Source organism: Pezoporus flaviventris, unplaced genomic scaffold (genome assembly GCF_033815535.1).
Source record: "Pezoporus flaviventris isolate CSIRO_AGI_PZ_B2104156 unplaced genomic scaffold, CSIRO_AGI_Pfla_v1 ptg000013l, whole genome shotgun sequence".
Lineage (NCBI taxonomy): Eukaryota > Metazoa > Chordata > Aves > Psittaciformes > Psittacidae > Pezoporus > Pezoporus flaviventris.
The window spans coordinates 2,999,607-3,019,374 of record NW_026892561.1 but is presented as its reverse complement, the minus strand read 5'-3'; the positions used below and the strand labels follow the sequence as shown (position 1 = coordinate 3,019,374).

The following is a 19,768-nucleotide window of genomic DNA, read 5'->3' as shown; positions in this document are numbered from 1 at the left end:
AGATTCTGGTGATGTCAAAATCATGATGGACTTGTAGCAGTGTGCAGTTAGCAGTGTAGCTTGCATTTTTTAATACTTTTTTAAGGCGTAGCTGTCAAGAATGTAAAGAAGAGACTGTAGGCAGTGAATGGGGTTTTTCTTTTTGTAACTATACTGAAATATTCAGCAATATTCAGTTGCTTAGTTAAGCTACTGATAAAGTATACACAGGACATAGCAGTCATGCAGACAGCAAAAATAAGTATTGCTGTCTTTCCAGCGGTCCTGTGGAATTTGGTTATAGAAAATCCTTGAAAATGGAACACGAGGCAGACATTACTGCTGAGAACATGCAGCCCAAGTAGAAATTCTTCATATAGTGTATAATCGGCTGCAAAACATGTCAGTAAATAGGATTGCCTTGTTCTAATCAGGAGAGAATATAAAGCAAAATCCAACATGGTATCAGTTTCCTGAAGCCTGTAATGTACTTTGGGACCTCGACACGCTTGTGAGGTGGGCTGATGCCAACCTCATGAAGTTTAACCATGCCAAGTGCAAGGTCCTACACCTGGGTCAGAGCAATCCCAGGCACAGCTACAGGCTGGGCAGAGAAGAGATTCAGAGCAGCCCTGCGAAGAAGGACTTGGGGGTGTTGGTTGATGAGAAAATGAACATGAGCCGGCTTCAGTGTGTGCTTGCAGCCCAGAAAGCAACCGTACCCTGGGCTGCATCAAAAGGAGCGTGACCAGCAGGTCAAAGGAGGTGATCCTGCCCCTCTGCTCTGCTCTTGTGAGACCTCACTTGGAGTATTGTGTGCAGTTCTGGTGTCCTCAACATAAAAAGGGCATGGAACTGTTGGAACAAGTCCAGAGAAGGGCCACGAGGATGATCAGGGGACTGGAGCACCTCCCGTATGAAGACAGGCTGAGAAAGTTGGGGCTGTTCAGCCTGGAGAAGAGAAGGCTGCGTGGAGACCTCATAGCAGCCTTCCAGTGTCTGAAGGGGGCCTATAGGGATGCTGGAGAGGGACTCTTCATTAGAGACTGTAGTGACAGGACAAGGGGTAACGGGTTAAAACTTAAACAGGGGAAGTTTAGATTGGATATAAGGAGGAAATTCTTTCCTGTTAGGGTGGTGAGGCACTGGAATAGGTTGCCCAGGGAGGTTGTGAATGCTTCATCCCTGGCAGTGTTCAAGACCAGGTTGGATGAGGCCTTGGGTTATATGATTTAGCGTAAGGTGTCCCTGCCCATGGCAGGGGGGTTGGAACTAGATGATCTTAAGGTCCTTTCCAACTCTAACTGTTCTATGATTCTATGATTCTACTCCTGATCTAGCAAGTTTAAAAATACATATATACAATACAGGATGCACAGAATGTGACACTTTAATCTATGAGCATTTGCTTCCCTTACGTGGCACAGTAAGCAGAACAAGTTCTGCGTGCTTCCCTAAGAATTAAAAAAACCCAGAGTTTGCAGCAATGATTCATTAAGTAGTAGGACTGAGGAACAAACAGTGCAACTTACAGTTATCAAGTAGATAAGACTTAAATGGAAAATACAGCAGATTGGGAAGTGGAAAATTTTGCAGCTAGTTGCTGGTTTAATATTCTGAATTTAAGCTTATATAAGTTAACAGCTCATAGCTTCTAATGCAGTCTTCACTGAATTTAGCTCATTGTTCAGTTTTCATATGTGTCTAAAGTCTGGTTTTAAGAACTCTTTTGCAGAGAGCACGACTTAGTTCTTTAATAGGGTGCTGGCAAGCTGCTGTTACAGCTTACAGGAAACTTGGTGTAGGCAAGGAATGGAAATACCTTTTTTTAATGCCAGAACTAGAACCCAGAGCCAAAAAATTACAGCTAAAATACCATCTTCAGCAGTTTATCAGCTGCATTTCCCAGAGCATTCAGTTACAAATAGTGTTTTTAGGCATTTGGTGCATCAAAAGCAGCTTTTAGTTATGAAGTGCTACTTTTACTTAGTAGTGTCATACAGTTCTGCTTAAAGATATGACTGGAGCCTAATTTTTGCTTATAATGTGGATTATTCTTCATGAGGAATGTTTGAAGATTGTGTGGCTATGGATTAAGATGGCCTGATAAAGTAATCGTTGGGTTACTGAAGTATTTGGTTAAAAATATTGCCACCTTTGAAACTGCAGCTTTGCACTTTGTTAAGAACAAATATAAAGTAAAATGATCGCATCTGGCACTAAAGATTATTTCTCTGTTCATAGGTGTCAGGAGAAGCAAATGAAACGCAGATTTCTGAAGCACTGAAGCGTTACAGTGAACGGGCTTTCTTTGTGAGAGAAGCACTTTTTCATTTATTCAGCCTGACACATGTAATGGAAAAAACGAAGCCTGAAATTTTAAAGGTAAAAGGGTATAGTTTGGGTGATTGTCATGCATTGTTCCTTAAGCTGAGCCCAGCCCTCAAACCCCGGTGTAAACTATTTTATGAGCTTTTACCTTTTTTGAATGTGATTTTTATGATTGAAATTGTAATGATGGATAAAAATTAATAACTATCTAAAAAAACAGTGACGTAGAAGATGCCCTGTAGTGTTTTATGTTAAGTAAATTTAATCTGAACTAAGGTATAGTATCTAAATTTAGTAGCATCTAATTTTTTTTTCCATGTAATTTTGAAGATGATACGAAGTCTTCTTCAGATGCTGAATTCAGTCCTTAGAACATATCTGTACTGGGTGAAATCAAAGCCATGTCTAGTCTTGTTCCCCAGGTACAACAGTGACTTCTGCTGATGCTTACAAAACAGTAACAATAAGGGAGGCATTCAGTGATACCTCTTTCAACTGTCACCATCTAGTATGACAGCAAGTGAATAAGTACCATTACTGTTCTATATTGTGCTCTTGGGAAATCCTAGAAATTTCCTTAGAAATCCCTTCTAGGCATTGGCTTTCCATGTGTAGAATACCAGAGATGGTTTAATTTTTACTGTGATCATAAAAGAGGCATCGGTAGGACAGATGATTTTTGTTTTCCTGTTCTCTTTCATTTGAATTTGCTGGCTTCAGTATCAAAAAGACTTTGGCAATCCATAGCCAATATGAAAAACACTTTCTTAAGTTAGATCCCAATCAGCATACATAGTTGAAATTACGTTTTCAGCTTCAGGAAGAAGCTGCAAAAGCCCTCTCCTGACCTAGCAGCTTAGGATATGATCTGAAATTGCTGGTCTCCAAACAACAAACAACTACATCATTACCATTACACTGCAGAAACTGTCCTACCTCATTCACCTCTGACAGGGTTTGGTGTTGTTTTTATCCCAGTGTGTGTACAGCAAACCCTGGATCTTTCTAGGAATCTCTTGCATTCCGTGCAGCCTCTCTTTTGACAGGCTGCCATAACCTGTGCAAAAGGACTTGGGAGAAATAGAAGTTGTCAGCTTTGCATCACTTAGCAGAAGGAAGTGTTCCTCCCGGATCTAAAATCACACCAGATGGATTTTTCCCTTAAGTGAAAGGGAGAAGAGGCAGAAATTGGGTGCTGTGAGTCATTGTGGCCTCAAGCAGCAGTGGATCGCTCTTGGGGTATGTGCGCAAATGTCAAGGAACTAACGTGGGCAAAACTCTTGCATTTCAGCTTGTGGTTATTGGAATGAGAAATCACCCCCTCAACTTGCCTGTGCAGTTAGCAGCAAGTGCGTGTGTCTTTAACCTAACCAAGCAAGATTTAGCAGCAGGTATGCCTGTGCGACTTCTGGCTGATGTCACTCACTTGCTCCTGAAAGCCATGGAACACTTCCCAAACCATCAACAGGTAACAGACAACGTTTTCGTTATCTTCTGTAAGATTCCCTGTCTCTTTTGGATCTTAAAAGGATTCTCCACAGCTCGTGACCTCATAGAAATACATGTAATGATTCATAGCAAGAAAATACTCTGAAATATGTATGTATCTGATGAAGTAATTCTTTTTCCTCACAGCTACAAAAGAATTGCCTTCTTTCACTATGCAGTGACAGAATCCTTCAGGATGTTCCATTTAACAGGCAAGTTTTATGCGGGTTGTAGCATTGTGGAATATTCTTGCTTTGTTATTGTTCTTTGGGAAGGTTTGTTTCCGGTCTCAATTTTGCTCAGTTTAAATCATTCCAGTGTGCTGGATTTGTCTGGCCTATATTGTTTTGGGCCTGTAATTCACAACTGATTATAGGTCTGCACTCCTTTGGTATACAGGTATTTTTTACTTCACCTGGATGGGTCTATCACTAATTGTGTGTAATACAAGTCAGGATTTCTCTGAGGAACTATGGGATTGCTTTTTGTAGAGATTTTTCTACTTAAACGTATTGCCTAAATGCTTTGAAGTGTGTTGGTCTGATGCTTCAGAAGATTGTGCCAGATTTTTCCTCCTTCTTTGGAAGTAATTCCTGTATACTTTGATGTATAATTAGAAGAGACCCAAAGACACTGAGGCTCGTGCTGTACCTGTAATTTCATGGTGTACGTCTACTTTGCTTTGGTACAAGGCATAATACTTCCAGTTTCTTTTGTCTTGTATGCATTTCTAGCTGATGCGTTGTCTCTGTACCTTTTTCTTTTACTGAGACTAATGAGGCTTCTGAAAACTAACATTATTCTTAACTTCCAGGTTTGAAGCAGCCAAACTTGTTATGCAGTGGCTGTGTAATCATGAAGATCAAAACATGCAAAGGATGGCTGTAGCCATAATTTCCATTCTTGCTGCAAAGGTACAAAATACAAACTGGTGATTATAGAGTAATATTTCTAAAATCTTGAAGAAATTGTTGATATGGTTTTATTTGTTTACAGCTTTCAACAGAGCAAACAGCTCAGCTTGGCGCAGAGCTCTTCATTGTTAGGGTAAGTCTCATACTTTCCTGACAGAAATACCATCCTCTCCAGCTATTCATGCGAGTAGTATTGCTAAAGGTGCATAAGGAGATAGAACTCTTCAGAACACATTAGCCTGTATTCATTTGAAAGCTTTTTAGAAGGAAAAGCCTAGAGAATTTGTTTGAGATAGTATCAGAGACAGTAGCAATGAGATGTGTTGGCATAGATGAAAAGAAACCGAAGGGGGGAAATTGGACACAAGTAATACAAAGTAAAATAGCAAGAGATCTCTTAATTTGTCAGATAAAAGATGCTCAAAAAGAGAATATTTAAAGTAAATGGTTAGTGCTGTCAATGTTCATGTGGAATCCAAAGTTCTGCGGATGGCTTTGTGCTATCTCTAATAGTACCATGTGTGTAATTATGGTGAAAACAAAGGAATTCATCTAGCAGGCAACCACGTTCAAAGGAGAGCTAAAAAGTTTAATAGCCCTTTTGGTTTTGTATGGTTTGACCCTAAACATGTAGATCTTTGCTATGCGTTACCCCAGTCGGTGCAGAAAGAAGCAGAGGAGCTAATACATTTTTTTGTATGCAATCACAACTGGGTTTTTTGTTTGGTTCTTTTTTCAGCAACTTCTGCAAATAGTTAAACAGAAAACGAATCAGAATCTCGTAGACACTACCCTCAAGTTCACACTGAGTGCACTTTGGAACCTCACTGATGAATCACCAACAACATGTCGGCACTTCATTGAAAATCAAGGGCTAGAACTTTTCATGAGAGTCTTAGAGGTAAGGAGTACAGTTTTGGTGGTGGGTTATCGACATAGGTCTATAGTTAACATGTTTCAATAGTAAACATAAATGGTTACCTATAGTTTGTTTCTTTTTTCCACAGTCTTTCCCATCAGAATCATCCATCCAACAGAAAGTTCTTGGACTTCTGGTGAGATGAAAAAGGAAACTTGCCTAGTATTTTTATGTTGTTCTTTAATCTTTATAGTGCCCGTTAATCACAATTGACATTTGGTTTTGATTGTTATACCAGTTCTCCAATAACAATAGTTATGTTGACATTGATGGTTACAGTAAACAAAAAGAGCTTTTAAGAAAGGACAGAGAGTGAAGCTTCAGATGAGTCCAAATGCACAGAGTAGGTTGAAAATCAGTAGAATTCAGAATTGTGCACTGCTGAAGTTGTGTTTGAGAATGTTAAAACTAGCCTTTAGTTTAGTGTAATCTGCATGCTAATGACCTAATTACTAATGAGGAAAACCTCTTTGGTTGGAGGTAAATTCCTACACTAGGCTGTAAAAGTGTTCAAAAGCAAGATTAGTATTTTGACATCTGGTGGTCACCTGGATGTATCAAGATCTCATCCTGGTGTTTACTTACACAATGTCATTCATCTTAAGTATTTACCTCACTCGTATCATATTCTTTCTGTTGATATTTTCTCTTTTCCCCCTTCCAGAATAACATAGCTGAAGTTAAAGAACTCCATTCTGAATTAATGTGGAAAGACTTTATAGACCACATCAGTAAATTATTGCACAGCGTGGAGGTGGAAGTTAGCTACTTTGCAGCAGGGATTATTGCTCATTTGATATCTCGAGGAGAGCAGGCTTGGACATTAAGCCGCAGCCAGAGGACATCTCTCCTTGAACAGCTGGTACAGAAATGATGGTGAATTTTATCATACTCTTTTATGGGTTTTTTCAGTGTTTGTATTTAACAATGAGTGTTCTTGGTTCTGTGTTTTGCAGCATTCTGCAATCTTGAACTGGCCAACCCCGGAGTGTGAGATGGTGGCTTACAGGTAACTATTGTCTTCATTTAGAGTTTGGAAAATAAAATGAAGCAGATTTAAAACTTTTTCCTAAAGCAGAGTGAACTGCTGTCCAGACGTGGGTTTTGTCCAGTGGAAAAACTCCTATTGGCTTAAAACGCACAGTGTGTTAATGTTCCCTTTGTGACCAAAGAAAGTGAAGGACTCCTGTAAAAGACAGATGTAATGTTATTCTGCTACATTCCTAGTAAAGATACTCAGCACTGTCTGTCCTAGATAAAGAAGCTTGAGGCCAGCAAGTACAATTAGATAATTACTGCCCATCTAGTCTTTATAATTTCCACTGGCTTTACTTCTGGTTTTAAGGAGCAGGAGGCATCCAAATGCTGTGGTAAAGCATAGCATATACTCACTGTATATGATTTTAACTAGTAATTGCCTTAAACATTAAAAGGCTTGCCTGCTGCATCTAAAACTAGTTTACCAACTGTCTCTCCTAGTTAAACCTGTAGCTGAATGCATAGACAACGTGTGGCCTCTGAAGCAGTAACACCGAGTAGTAAAGTAAGTTGCTGTTCTCCTTTTCTTACAGGTCTTTTAATCCATTTTTTCCACTACTTGGCTGTTTCATGACACCCGGTGTCCAGTTATGGGCAGTGTGGGCCATGCAGCATGTCTGCAGCAAAAATCGTATGTATTAAGATACTATCACCCTTAAAATTTGTATTAGTATATTATTCACTAGCCTTAAATGGAGAAAAAATGAGAATTCCTAGGGTATTTACTCCTAATCCTCTGGAAAGACTACATTTAGGCCTTGGCTAAATGGGGCAGGGGAGGAAAGTAATAGAATTTCTTTATATCCTTTTTATTTACTGGAATTTTACTGTTAAATGCACAGTGTTCATTCCAAACTGTGGATGTGTGTTAAGATTAACTAAGTTTTTGGCTTGCAAAGTGTTTTTACTCAGAAATGTAAATATTAATAATGGGCAACAAATTCCTTTTAACAGCAATGATTGTAGCAGTTAGTGATGTCTTTACTATGAGAGCACAAGTTTTAGGTAATCCTCATTGCTAATCACCTTTTTGTGATAATCTGCTATTACATGAAACTCAGTTTCTTGATTTGTCTTTCCTATTTGCACAATGAGAACACCAGTGTCTTGTTTGTAAAATGATTTGGGGGCGTGTGATGAAATCCCCAAATGTTGGGGAAGGAAATAAACCCCCTGAACACTACCTAAATGTAGGAATGAACAAACCTTCCTGGCTTTTCATGCCCTTTTTGTTTTTGACATTAATATGAATGCGTGTATTGTCATGAACTTCTACCAGCTGGAAAGCAGCTTTCCTCTGAAATATTAGAAGTATTTTCTGTGCCTGCTGTTTTAATCTTTGTGACAGCAGTACATTTATGCTTGTTTATCCCTGTCCCATAAACCATTATTTTTACAATGAGAAGACATTTATTTGGGATCAAACAAAAACATTGCATGTTATATAATTGCACCTAAGTGCAAAGTACTGTGAGGACTTTTGCCATGTTGAAGTAGGACTGTTCTGACAAGGCTGTTGTACTGGTCAGACCCTGGATAACAGTTTTTGATGAAGATCCTGTAATTTCTCTTTGGGCCTCATATATGTTCTCTATTTATTTTTAGTACCTATTTTGTGGTGTTGTAACCTCTGAGCTTTCAACAGGCCACAGAGGTTTGTGTTGGTAGTAACTGCTGTGTAGAATGGAGAGGCTGGAAGTACTCTGTGAACTCCTGATTTGAGCTCAGGATGGTATTTGGGAAGTCTGATGGTAGTTTGTGCCAGAAGCTTCTGGACAAAGTTGCAGAGAAACCAAATGTAATAAACTACTGAGGGGAAATATATTGAATTCTGAAATATATTTATTTGATGTTTGGCACCAAGAAAGCTTTTTGTCCTGGAGAGGAGATGCATTCTCTTTTGAGTTCCTCTTTTTAGCTGAAGGGGAAAAGTAGTCTGGAATTAATGGGATTGACTTTTCTTGTTTATTTTTTCTCCTTTTGCTGTTTCTCTGTATGATATGAGCTAACTTAACAAGAATACTAGTAGCACTGCAGTAGCTGTGATCCCCAGTGGAACACATAATGTGAACATTTAGTGTTGCTTCACCGAGATGAATGCTGAAATAGGGCACATCTGAGGTAACGCTCTGTGGATTGCACTACAGTCCTCCTGATGTTTATGCAACAACTTCTGAACTTGCATGTTACATTAGACATATAGCTCTTTTTATACCTGGTCCTTGCACATAACACTGGAGCTGATGTAGGCATGCTTTCAGCTTCATACAATCAATAATGAAAGTGGAAAAAAGTAGTACTGTATCCCCGAAAAGCCATTCAGAGCAGCTTCTAAGTAGTTGAAGGGCACCATTGGTAGTGTTTGGCAAACTGGTTTTGGAGGAACCAGGTCCTACTTTCTCACACAAGCCTGTTTAACTGATGTGATGTGTCTGAAACCATTTTCTGGTAACTTTTGTACCAGTGTTTTGGGTGAAGGTGATATTTTTACCTGGATACTCGTAGATACTGTAGTATTTTAAAATACATATATATGCACTTAAAATACCTGTAGAGGAGGCGGATGGAGAGAGGAAATACTATGCATATTACAGGGCACTTTTCAGTCGGCTAAGACAGACATGGAAGCACACCTGATTACGACTGGAGTCCTGTCCAAAGACCTCTGTTGTTCTCTTGTCACTTGGTAAAGTACAAATGCACTTCTGCAGACACTTTACTGAGTGTCCTAAATGCTGCCTTGTCTAGGAGATGAAAGTGGATTTGAATCACTTTTTCCAGTATCTGCTACATTTACCCTAGATAATGGTTTTTAATTCCCTTTTTTTAAATCTTATTACAGCTGCCAGATACTGCAGCATGTTAATTGAAGAAGGTGGTTTACAGCATTTATACAACATCAAGGAAAACGTCCAGACTGATCCACACGTCCAAAGGATTGCTATTGCCATCCTAGATAGTTTGGAAAAACACATTATGCGTCATGGGAGACCACCGCCCTGTAGAAAACAACAACAGAACAAACCAAACTGAATGCTGCAGGTATAGGAGTGTAAAGTATTGTCTCTGTAATAATCCTTTCTGATGTGTGTGTAGTTGGAGTTAACTTGTAACATTGTGGTCACCATTAAAGTGATTTGCCAATAATTGTGGTACCCAGAGCCATGTACGGTAACCATTGGTGAAGGTCAACTTTAATGGCAACCGCATATGCAACATGTAAAGGGTAACTGCTTGAGCTGGTCACACCTCTAGGATTACTGCTGGCTACAAAGACAGGGACTTGTACAGATCTGGAAAAAAGACTTCTAGGAATATCTTGTTTTGTGACCTCTGGGAGAGAAAGTTATTTCATCCCTATGATTGCTCTTCATAACACTGTTTACCAGTTTGGTGTTTGAATAGAACTGTGTGTGGTTGTGAGATTCAACACTTTTACACATTAAAACAAAGGTACATGCATGCAGGTTACAAGAGACTTCTAACTAAGGCGACCAAAATGTCCATTGTCTCATAACCCTTCTAAACACAAGTAGGGTCTTCAACTTCCTTTTCCTTTTGCCTGCAAGCTGTGTTCTTTTGTTTTCCTGACTGCTAGAACAATGCCTCTTTGCAGTTCAGCTCTCCTGAGCCCTCCCTGCTCTTGCTAAGGTGAGGACCGGCACTGCATCTGGGAATGGGGAAACCTGCTAAAGTAAAGCAATAGAAACAGGATTAAAATGAGACAATACTGAAAGGATGAGGTAAGCTTGAGATTTTAAATTTGATAACAAGAAGGAGGTTTTGTTGTTGTTTGACTGCTTTTGGTTGTGTGTGATATCTTTTGTTTTCAGAATACGGAAAGGGAAAGGAGAAGGCTCATTAGTGCAAAATACTGACTTGTCTTCATCATGAAGGGGACTGCATGTCTTTGTAAGAGGCCCAGGATATTTGGTCACCTTATTTATAAGACTAATGATTGCTCTGTTGTTTTCTGTAAATACTCTGTCAGTATTGTGCAGTGAATTATATTTCGAAGTCATCACAATGCAAAATACCACCCAATGTTCTATGTAAGCCCTGTGTCAATTGCTTTTTGTGGAGTGTGTAATTTTACATAAAGATGCTAACTGTAACAACTTCTTTCTTTCTACGGGTTTCAGTGATGTGTTGAATGAAATATATTGCACAGCATACAGATGCCTGATAAAATGCAAGTGATGGAAGCAAACTGCATGTCCATTCAAATTCAGTTTAATTTCAGGTATTGTTTTTGTTTATCTGGTTAGTCTCCATATTTCTATGGCAACTGACTGATATTCAGAGACACTTCTGTAAATACATTAGTAATGAATTAAAAAAGAAAACATGTTTGGTAGTTTATTTGCAGGGATGGCTATTTCATGATGACCATTATTTTGCTATTTTTAACTCCTTCCTTCTCCCAAATCCCATCCTTCAAATAAAAACATCACCTCTAATCTTCAATAATCTAGTTATTGTGTATTTCAGTAACTTCAAAAGGTACTGATCCAGTAATTTAATCAATGTTGTGGAACTGCTTTTTGTAGGAAAGTATAATTTGGCCTGCGTAATTTTCATGTGTGTATCTGGTTATATACAATTTTCTTGATTTGGTTGTATGAAGGTGGTTTAAAAAATGATAGTGGGCCTGCAAGCCTTTACCTACCACCCTTCTGAGCTGTATGCTATAGGACTTCTGCTATGAACTTTCCGTTACATGAAATGGCACACAAAACTTGTCAAAATTGGTGTTAATAGAATGAAAATAAATCAATTGCTACAAGATTTTAAAATAAAGATGACAACTCTCCTTAAAGTATTGTTTTTTCCTAGTAACAGGAGAACTTGCTGAAGCATCTTAACTAAAACTGTGTGTGTGTGTCGAGGGACGTCTTCTACTAGATGCAGCTCAATATGAATGTGATAGTCTCAGTCAGATGGTGAAGCTGCTACTTCATGAAGTTCTGCAACCAGCAAGTACAGAGACTGTAAATAATTTTCCATACCCTTCTTGTTTTGTTCCCCCATACTTCAAGCAGTGAGCAGAATTCTCTTAAGCTGAAAAGTATGTATAAATCCACTAAACTGACTTGCAGTTACAGAAGGATCTCTTCGCGTACCCGTGCAGCCTTTAGGAATCCCTGCCAGGGTAGGGTAATCCTGGAAGTGACTTTTAAACTCTTACATTTCACCTGTGGCATTTGACATCTTTTTTTTGAGGGATGAAGATCCTGACTCTGCTTTACCTTTGCAGATCTTTACACAGGAAACTTGTATATGTATAATCTCGTAAGGTTACCTTAACCACGGAATTGCTGGGTTAACTTTTGGCACATGGGGAATTCTGTTTTGGTTTGATACTGTCATAGAATCATAGAATAGTTAGGGTTGGAAAGGACCTTAAGATCATCTAGTTCCAAGCCCCCTGCCATGGGCAGGGACATCTCACACTAAACCATGTCACCTAAGGCTCTGTCCAGCCTGGCCTTGAACACTGCCAGGCATGGAGCATTCACAACCTCCCTGGGCAAGAAGTCATACCAGGAAGTGATGCCCAGTTCCAGTGTGGTAAGCTACTTCTTATCAAGTATATATTTGATGATCTATAATATATTTACTAAAAATATATTTCCCTAGCTCTACCAATTCACTTTTGCTTGAAAGCTCCAGTCTAGGGAAGCAGGAAGCTGTAGAGGTGAACTATGTGGCATGTCTCAGTGCTGGAGAATTTCTAAGCAGGAGAAAGTAACTTCAACTTCCAATCAGGCAACAGAGGAAACTAAGCGATGGGAGAGTGGTGACGTGCCTATGATGCCTGGCATAGAGTGATCTGGTGGCCATATATATATATGTACATACACACACACATATATATATACAAGGTCATGCATTTTCCCAAGCACTGATACCAAAGAGACGCAAGTTCAGCTGCCTGGAGTGGTACCTGAATAGTGCTTTGCACTATTCACAACAGATCTGGGGTAAACCACCATTGCTCTGTGTTAATACAGCTTGTTCTGTCTGATTAGTTGGAAGAGCACTGATAATGAATGGGAAGCAGCTTTAGGAAGGTTTTTTTTCCCCTCTGTAAGTTAACTCCCTGTCGGTGTTTAGATGGAGCATGTTTCAGTATTTAATTTTCATCCTTTTTAATCTGCTTACAGTGAGCCAAAACTTCTCCTTTCTCCTTCCTTGACATCTGTTTGAGAGTTCTAACCACTGCCTTAAGAGGTATGCACTTTAACTTTGTACAGCTGACCTTTTTAATGTTTTATTTGGGAATTCTTACAGCAGAGTAATCCAGTGGAGTATTCAAAAATGCAGTCCAAGGCAAGGAACTAAGTACACAGAATGCGATCATAAAAATAATCCTAAGAAATCAGTGGGTCCTCTTCAGTCCTCCTTTACTTTCAAAGGACCAAGGGAAAGCTAGGAAACGTTATTTGCCAATAAACTGAGGTGGTCATTTCTCCCTGAAGGCAGCCATCCCCTCCTGCCGGTCTCTTGTGGGAATGTTCTACATGTAAGGAAAAAAAGGTACATTTTTCACTGATAAGTCTGTGTTTTTAAGTACTGATTAATTTGGCAGTAGTAGGCTAAGACTGCTTTTCCTTCAGTGATGTATTAACTGCTACCTTTCATGTTTTGCAGTTAGGTAAATAAGAGACTGGGTTGTAGTGTGTAAATTACAAGCAAAGCACCTAAGACAAAGGCCATAGACCAGAAAATTAAAGAGGAAGGAAGAGAGAAGCAGCTATGCATGACACAACAATTTATATTCCAAAATAGAGATCTGGAACTGCATTCAAGTATGTTCTCAAGAGTTTTAGATTTAGCTGTTAGTGCTCCCTTATAGAGAGGAAAATAGAAGAGGATGATGTGAATAGCTGGCTTTAGGAAACATGTATTTTTTCTTTTCAGGAATGCATTATGAAGGTAACCAACCTACCTGGGCATAGCACATCCCCTCAATAGCCATCCCTGATGCAATGTCAACCTGGGGATGAGAGGGAAGGAGTGAGTTCTGGCTGAAGCATCACCCTAAAACCACTTCATAACCCTCAAATCAATAACCATTCTCTCCTAGTGAGGGACCTTCACTCCTGTATTAGAACAACAGTGTTAACATCTAAAAGGAAAATTCTGCCACATTAATTTTGTTTTTAAAGAAAAAAAAGTCTTTAAAATCCCTGGAAAGGTTTTCAATGTCTTGTCAAGGTATGGATTATAACTCATCTGTCTCCTCATTCACCTCAGTATTTGAAAGATAAATAAGTTACCTCCATTCCTCTGTTTATTGCCAGTTTTCCCATTTTCACAGCAAATGGAGCCTTTATTGAAAACAAGACAAAAAACAATCAACTAAACCAAACCACAACAAACATTTAAAAATAAAGCCACTTCCATTCATAATAGTGTAGTTGCTGCATCGTTTTCCTAGCACCAAAGGACCTTTTTGCATATAGAAGTTTGCAGTAAGTTGGTAATTTTTAAGAACCAGTTTGGTGTTATCTGCAGTTAACAGATGTACACAGTGCAAGTCAGTGTGCTCTGCATAACCACAGCTGGGAGGTAAAACTGTCCTATGGGTTAAGCAGCTGGATGTTAATGCTTGTTCCTACAGAAACTGCATTCACAAAAAAGGACAGAGTTAAAAGACCTGCAGGAACCAAGGCTCTCGTATTTCACAGAACTGAATTTCAGTTGTTTGCTCTCTCTCTCAAAGGAAGCAGAACTGCCTTTACACTGACTACAGGTAAAATGCACTGACCTGAGGAAGGATTTCTTTAGCCAAAGTCAATGCTTTCTGGTAAGCTGCATCTCCTTCGTTGTTTTGTGGCACAGTGTGATTTACTAACCCAATTGAGGCAGCTTGCTGTCCATCAATCTGTCTACCAGTGAAGATAAGTTCCTTTGCAAGACCTATTCCAACACATCTGGGCAGGCGCTGGGTTCCACCTTACAACAACAGCAAAAACACCATTGTCCATTTCTGAGAAATACCCCAAAACAAAAGTATTTTGTCTTCTTACATAACAAGGTTTGTGTTTCTTTAAGAACTGCTAGCTGAATGTGTCAACATTTTGCAAGGCATCTGAACGGCTTGAGCATCTCTGAGTATTGTGATAAACAGGAAAAAGTAAATGGACTTTCCTAATTTCATAGCAAGTCCAAGACAGGGCTTGGAACAGAACTCTTTGTTCACAAATCTTTTGTGTCACTATAAGATGCTGCTTCTAATTTACAGTCAAAACACTTCAAGTGTTCTAATGGTAAAATATTTACTATATGGCTCAGAAAGTAAGGGACTGAAGACTCAATGATGGTTACCTGCTCCAGGAAGAAGCCCCCTTGTGGTTTCAATAAGGCCCATTTTAGCTGATGAAGCTGTTTGTTAAAAAAACAAATACAGGGTTTAGGTACTTCTTGATCTTTATAACTATGGGTTTTCCATAGTGAACTGATTAATGAAACTACAAACTGCCAATAGTGAGCTGGAACTATTTCTCCAGGAAGTTGGAAAGTCTGAACACTACAGTATTTATCAACAGCCATCTCGAGTCAGCTGAGGGATGTGTAGTATTAGCTACTTACCCCTAATTGTAGCCATTTTATCTAGAAAAATTAACCTTGAGTCCATTCTAGATGAAACATGGAAGAATGGAAACAAAAGAACAAGTCTTCCACTCCAGACTGATTTAAGTAGGGAAGGTTAGATCTAGCCAGAGTGCTGATGCAATATTACATGATAATAACTGTAATTCTACCAAGAAATAGTTCTCTGAAATAATCCTAATCTTGCCTAAAACTAGGCTTTACTTTTTTAAGCAAGGAAACTGCTTTCCCATTAGTAGCTAAATGTCAGAGGTTTGGGACAAACATCTGTTCATTTCCTGAACTGTGCAAGTTCCTCTCTCTGGATTCCATCACCAGTCAGCTATCGCTTGTGCAAGGTCTCTTTAAAATACAGTCACCAAATACAAGAAGATTCCTATATTAAGCAACACACAAACCTGCTACTCGAAGGTCACAAGCTAACGCCAGTTCTAGTCCACCACCCAGTGCATAGCCATCTATTGCAGCAATTGTGGGTACAGGGAGAGCCGCTGCAGAAGAGAACACAAATTATACAGTTTTGTTCCAGAAGTTCTGCTCCATTAACATTGGGAATTTCAGTGCTTAAATGCTAAAGCTTTTAGGAGTTCTCAAATTCAGAATGGCTCAAGAATTCATATTCTGCCACAAGATTTCCGACTGTCTCTAAATGGTAGGAACTGTCTTTCTGTACTTCTCCCTTCTTCGTGAAAAGAAGGCAAAACATTCTTCTTGCATGTGAAGAAGCATGCAAATACAAATACTGCAGCATAAACCAGGATGAATTGTCTCCTTGCAAATGCATGGTGTGAATATCCAGCTGTTGCAGTTAAACAAAGACATCATTCCTAATCACTGTTACAAGGATTAGCCTTTCTGCTGCTTTCCTTAGGTGAGGCTCCTGAATTTGGTAAACACCGTTGTCACCTTAAAACTGAGGAGCCTGAGGTACATGGAGATTAGCTCCAAATCCATGTTCTTAGGTCACTGCCATATGATGAGTACTTCTGAGCATGTACTAAAATTGGGACAAACAACAGAGCTCATTTCATCTAGCATTGTCTCCCAAGAAATACACAGAACTGCATACAGTATCCTTTGTTGTAGCAGATACTATATACATATATGTACTACTGTTCATCATGGATAAGGCATCCTGTGTTTGGAGTGGCACCAGGGTACTTGGTATTTAAGTCTAATATGATCTTTGTTTCTTGCATAAACTGGAGCCGTTTGGGAAAGCTACTCCTAAATGGGTAACTTGCTGCGCCTAGCATCCTTCCCCTACTGGAGCATTCCTAAATGTCTCGGTACAGGCAGTCAAGGACAAATATCCCGAGATAATTATTTACCTATTTCATCCATGAGATTCCTCAGCCTTTTAACAAAGTGCCCAACTTCTGCATCATCCATCTGTGCACGTTCCTTTAAGTCTGCACCTAAATAGAGGATTAAAAGGTTAGAATCCAGGAACAGGGAAAAGACACCTGAACTGCATTCCCTCCCGTCTCTCTTGGGACACAGACCATTTCAGAAGTCACAATACAGTGTTCTGGTTAAGTAATGTCAGTGGAGGTTGGAGTGGGGCCATTTGGGCTGGAGCAGTGGCTAGGCTGCTCTTCTGTGCCCTTTGAACAGGGAGCACGAATCACTGTACGTAATGATGATAATCCATAAAACTGGAAACCAAGGATTCCTAGTACCGGAGGTACCCATGCTTGAAGACGGTTATAAATGGAAGACAAATACTAGCACTATTTGTGCAGCTCACTCCATCACATCTTCATCACCAAAGCAAGCCAAGAGGCAGAAAGAGAGAACAATGTTTGTTATTTGCTACACAAAAGCCAGCCTGTTCTTCTATCACGCATTTCCAACTGCTTTCCTGCACGATCTGATCAGCACACAGCCCTAAGAGGCATCAACATTTGTAAGCTTGCAGAACCTTTGTCACTTACCAGCACAAAAGACACCTCTCACCTCGCTCTTGAACACCACCACACGAATGTTCTCATCCAAGCGGAGCTGTTCCAAAGCGCTGAACAGCTATGAGAGAGGGAGTACAAATAAGAGAAGAAAAACTTGTAAGCATCTCAATCTGTAGACCTGAATTACAGCAAGCTCCTAATCTGTGACAAAAATTCTTTTTCTCCCTCTGCAAGGGCCAGGAATTTCCTGGAAATCACGTATGTGGAGCCAGGAGAATCCTTCCACAACACCCTCAGAATGAGATGTTTCTACATCTCTTTCTTCCATTCAGAGATGAACCTTTCCTGTACCTTAAACTCCCCCGTAATTATGCAAGTAAGGACACTAACTTGAGTTAGCTAACTAAAATAACTCCAGATATTAGTTAATATTGCATGGTATGTTGATAGTGAAGTATCAACATGCCATGACCTCTTTTCTTCAGGCTAACCTGCCCCAAGGCAGTCTCCCACTCTTCAGCAAAAGATCAAGTTTTTGTTTCAGATTTCCCACTACTGTTCTTACTGCAGTTAGTTACTGATCATGATTTCAAACACATTCACAGGCCAGGCCCATACTCACTTCATTTACAAATACTTTTCCCAATGAATTTCTCGCGTGGGGTCGGTTCATTAGGATTTCAGCAATACCTTAGTAATAGGAGACAATTTCAGTTATACTTCGTTTAAGTTCTCTGACACAGTAATTCAACTGGGAACAATATCTGCATGTGCTGCATCTTCTCTTTCCTGAAAATGCATATAAAGTGTATTCTAAAACAATTGGTTATTTAAAAGTGGAGGTGGTAAACCATGTCTATGGAACCCAGTTATGCAGGACAGCTGTGAAATTCAGCAGCACTGTGAATAATATAAATAAATAAAGCAGACTTTTTACAAGAAGGTGCCATCCAAGTATATATGTCTTAGAATCATTGCAGGCAGAGAAAAAAACAACCCAAACCCAACAAACCCAAAAGATCCATCTTAGGTTTCTGTTTCAAATGCAACTAAATTCAGTTTTTCTTGCCCAGTCTTCAGGTTTTGAGGCGCTGGCACAGGGTGCCCAGAGAAGCTGTGGCTGCCCCATCCCTGGCAGTGTTCAAGGCCAGGTTGGACACAGGGGCTTAGAGCACCCTGCTCTAGTGGAAGGTGTCCCTGCCTGTGGCAGGGGGTTGGAACTGGATGAGCCTTAAGGTTCCTTCCAACCCAAACCAGTCTGGGATTCTATGATTAATGACAGAAATCATCCTCCTGGGATTGCTGTTGGAATGAGAGCAGCACAAGCTGGTCACCCTCACTTCATGCTTCAGAACCATTCTGAAACTGCAGCTCCATTTAATTTCAAGTTAGAAGCTCATCATTGACAGGACTTCACTCAAAGTTCGTAAGTCCAAGCAGAAAACTAAGACCACAACATCCACCTACTTTTCCCTTGAACTTGTGTTTTGTAAATCATTATCCAACGTTTTCTGTATGCTTTGGCAGGAAAAAAACCTCTCTCCCTTTTCCTTGTCTGGACTTCTGCTCGCTTCCCAGGCCTTAACGTTGGCAGATGCTCTTGCTGCTGCTGCAGGTGCACAGATGCTCCTCGCATCTGTCACGCTTGCTCCCTCTGCCCTGCTGGGAGGTCTGTGTCTATTTCTGTCTGTGCCAGTGGCCAGTCAGTGAACAAGCGACATGTCACATAGGAACAGACACAGGTAACAGGCACCCACAAACAATGGAAACTCACCATTCCAGTAACTACATTCATGTGTACGCAAAACTATCAGGAAGTGTTTACAAGCTCTTGCAGCGGTTGCTCTTATCATAAAGTAATTCCAGTGGCAACCTGCACCAAAACTCAGATTACTTCTTGGTGTCCCATGCAGAGACATGCCCCGGTCATACCCTACCTTTAGCACTGTGCATCACTGAGACCAGAAGAAGCTAAGGTATGCAACCCAGGACTTCTTGTATCAGTATCTCCTGCATATATAACTTCTAAAAATGGATCTAGTTAGTTATTTGGCAGCTGTGCCCTTGAAAAAGCCATCGAGGCATAACCTGAAGCAAAGATACCGTAAGCACCCTGCCTGCGATGGACCCTGCAGGGCCGTCGGTCACCTGCTGGGCTACGAGGGACAGCTCAAGTGCGGCCGGGCCCCGCCGCAGGAGCTGGGGACACGCGGTGCCACCAGCGCCGGGTCGGGACCTGGCGTGTTTTAACCAGGAACCGGTACAACGAAGCACACCGACCGCTCCTCCCGCCCGCAGCACCACGGAACCGGCCTTGCCCCACTCAGCACTGGGGGCAAAGGAGCGCCGGGGCCTGCCCGCGCTCCCCGGGGCGCAGCTGGGGCGGGTCCCGCCGCACTCACCGCTGCTCTCCCCGCCGGCCGCGCTCACCAGCACCTCCGCGCCCCGCCGCGGGGCGGCCGCGCTACGGCCCCGCCGCAGGAGCTCGCGTCCCGCCCGGCTCAACCACATCGCGGCTCCGGGACCCAACGCCCTCGGGGCCGGGCCTCGGGAGACCGCCGCAGGGAGCACTG

The 19,768-nt window shown here is 40.8% G+C and overlaps 2 protein-coding genes across 4 annotated transcripts in view; one reads left to right on the top strand and one right to left on the bottom strand.

The window, feature by feature from the left end:
* The window catches only part of LOC133268311 (protein zyg-11 homolog B), a 306,890-nt gene that overhangs the window by 11,034 nt on the left and 276,088 nt on the right, over positions 1 to 19,768 (top strand). The window contains exons 4-14 of one of the 3 annotated variants that reach the window (XM_061451230.1): positions 2,224 to 2,364; positions 3,602 to 3,778; positions 3,946 to 4,010; positions 4,613 to 4,712; positions 4,795 to 4,845; positions 5,452 to 5,613; positions 5,720 to 5,767; positions 6,296 to 6,493; positions 6,588 to 6,640; positions 7,203 to 7,300; positions 9,512 to 11,482. In XM_061451230.1, coding sequence (XP_061307214.1) covers positions 2,224 to 2,364; positions 3,602 to 3,778; positions 3,946 to 4,010; positions 4,613 to 4,712; positions 4,795 to 4,845; positions 5,452 to 5,613; positions 5,720 to 5,767; positions 6,296 to 6,493; positions 6,588 to 6,640; positions 7,203 to 7,300; positions 9,512 to 9,702 — 1,284 coding nt within the window. In that variant the 3' untranslated portion in view covers positions 9,703 to 11,482. Of the gene's footprint in view, positions 1 to 2,223; positions 2,365 to 3,601; positions 3,779 to 3,945; positions 4,011 to 4,612; positions 4,713 to 4,794; positions 4,846 to 5,451; positions 5,614 to 5,719; positions 5,768 to 6,295; positions 6,508 to 6,587; positions 6,641 to 7,202; positions 7,301 to 9,511; positions 11,483 to 19,768 lie in introns of those variants that run through there. The other 2 variants (XM_061451231.1, XM_061451232.1) reach the window with 2 other exon arrangements.
* ECHDC2 (enoyl-CoA hydratase domain containing 2) lies at positions 12,772 to 19,753 on the bottom strand. Its single transcript, XM_061451226.1, has 10 exons — positions 19,598 to 19,753; positions 17,818 to 17,885; positions 17,226 to 17,313; positions 16,620 to 16,706; positions 15,687 to 15,779; positions 15,004 to 15,060; positions 14,444 to 14,631; positions 13,953 to 14,003; positions 13,622 to 13,669; positions 12,772 to 13,189 (listed from the first exon to the last, which is right to left on the bottom strand). The coding sequence occupies exons 1-10, from the start codon at positions 19,704 to 19,706 to the stop codon at positions 13,136 to 13,138; spliced, it is 843 nt and encodes a 280-aa protein (XP_061307210.1). The 5' UTR covers positions 19,707 to 19,753; the 3' UTR covers positions 12,772 to 13,135.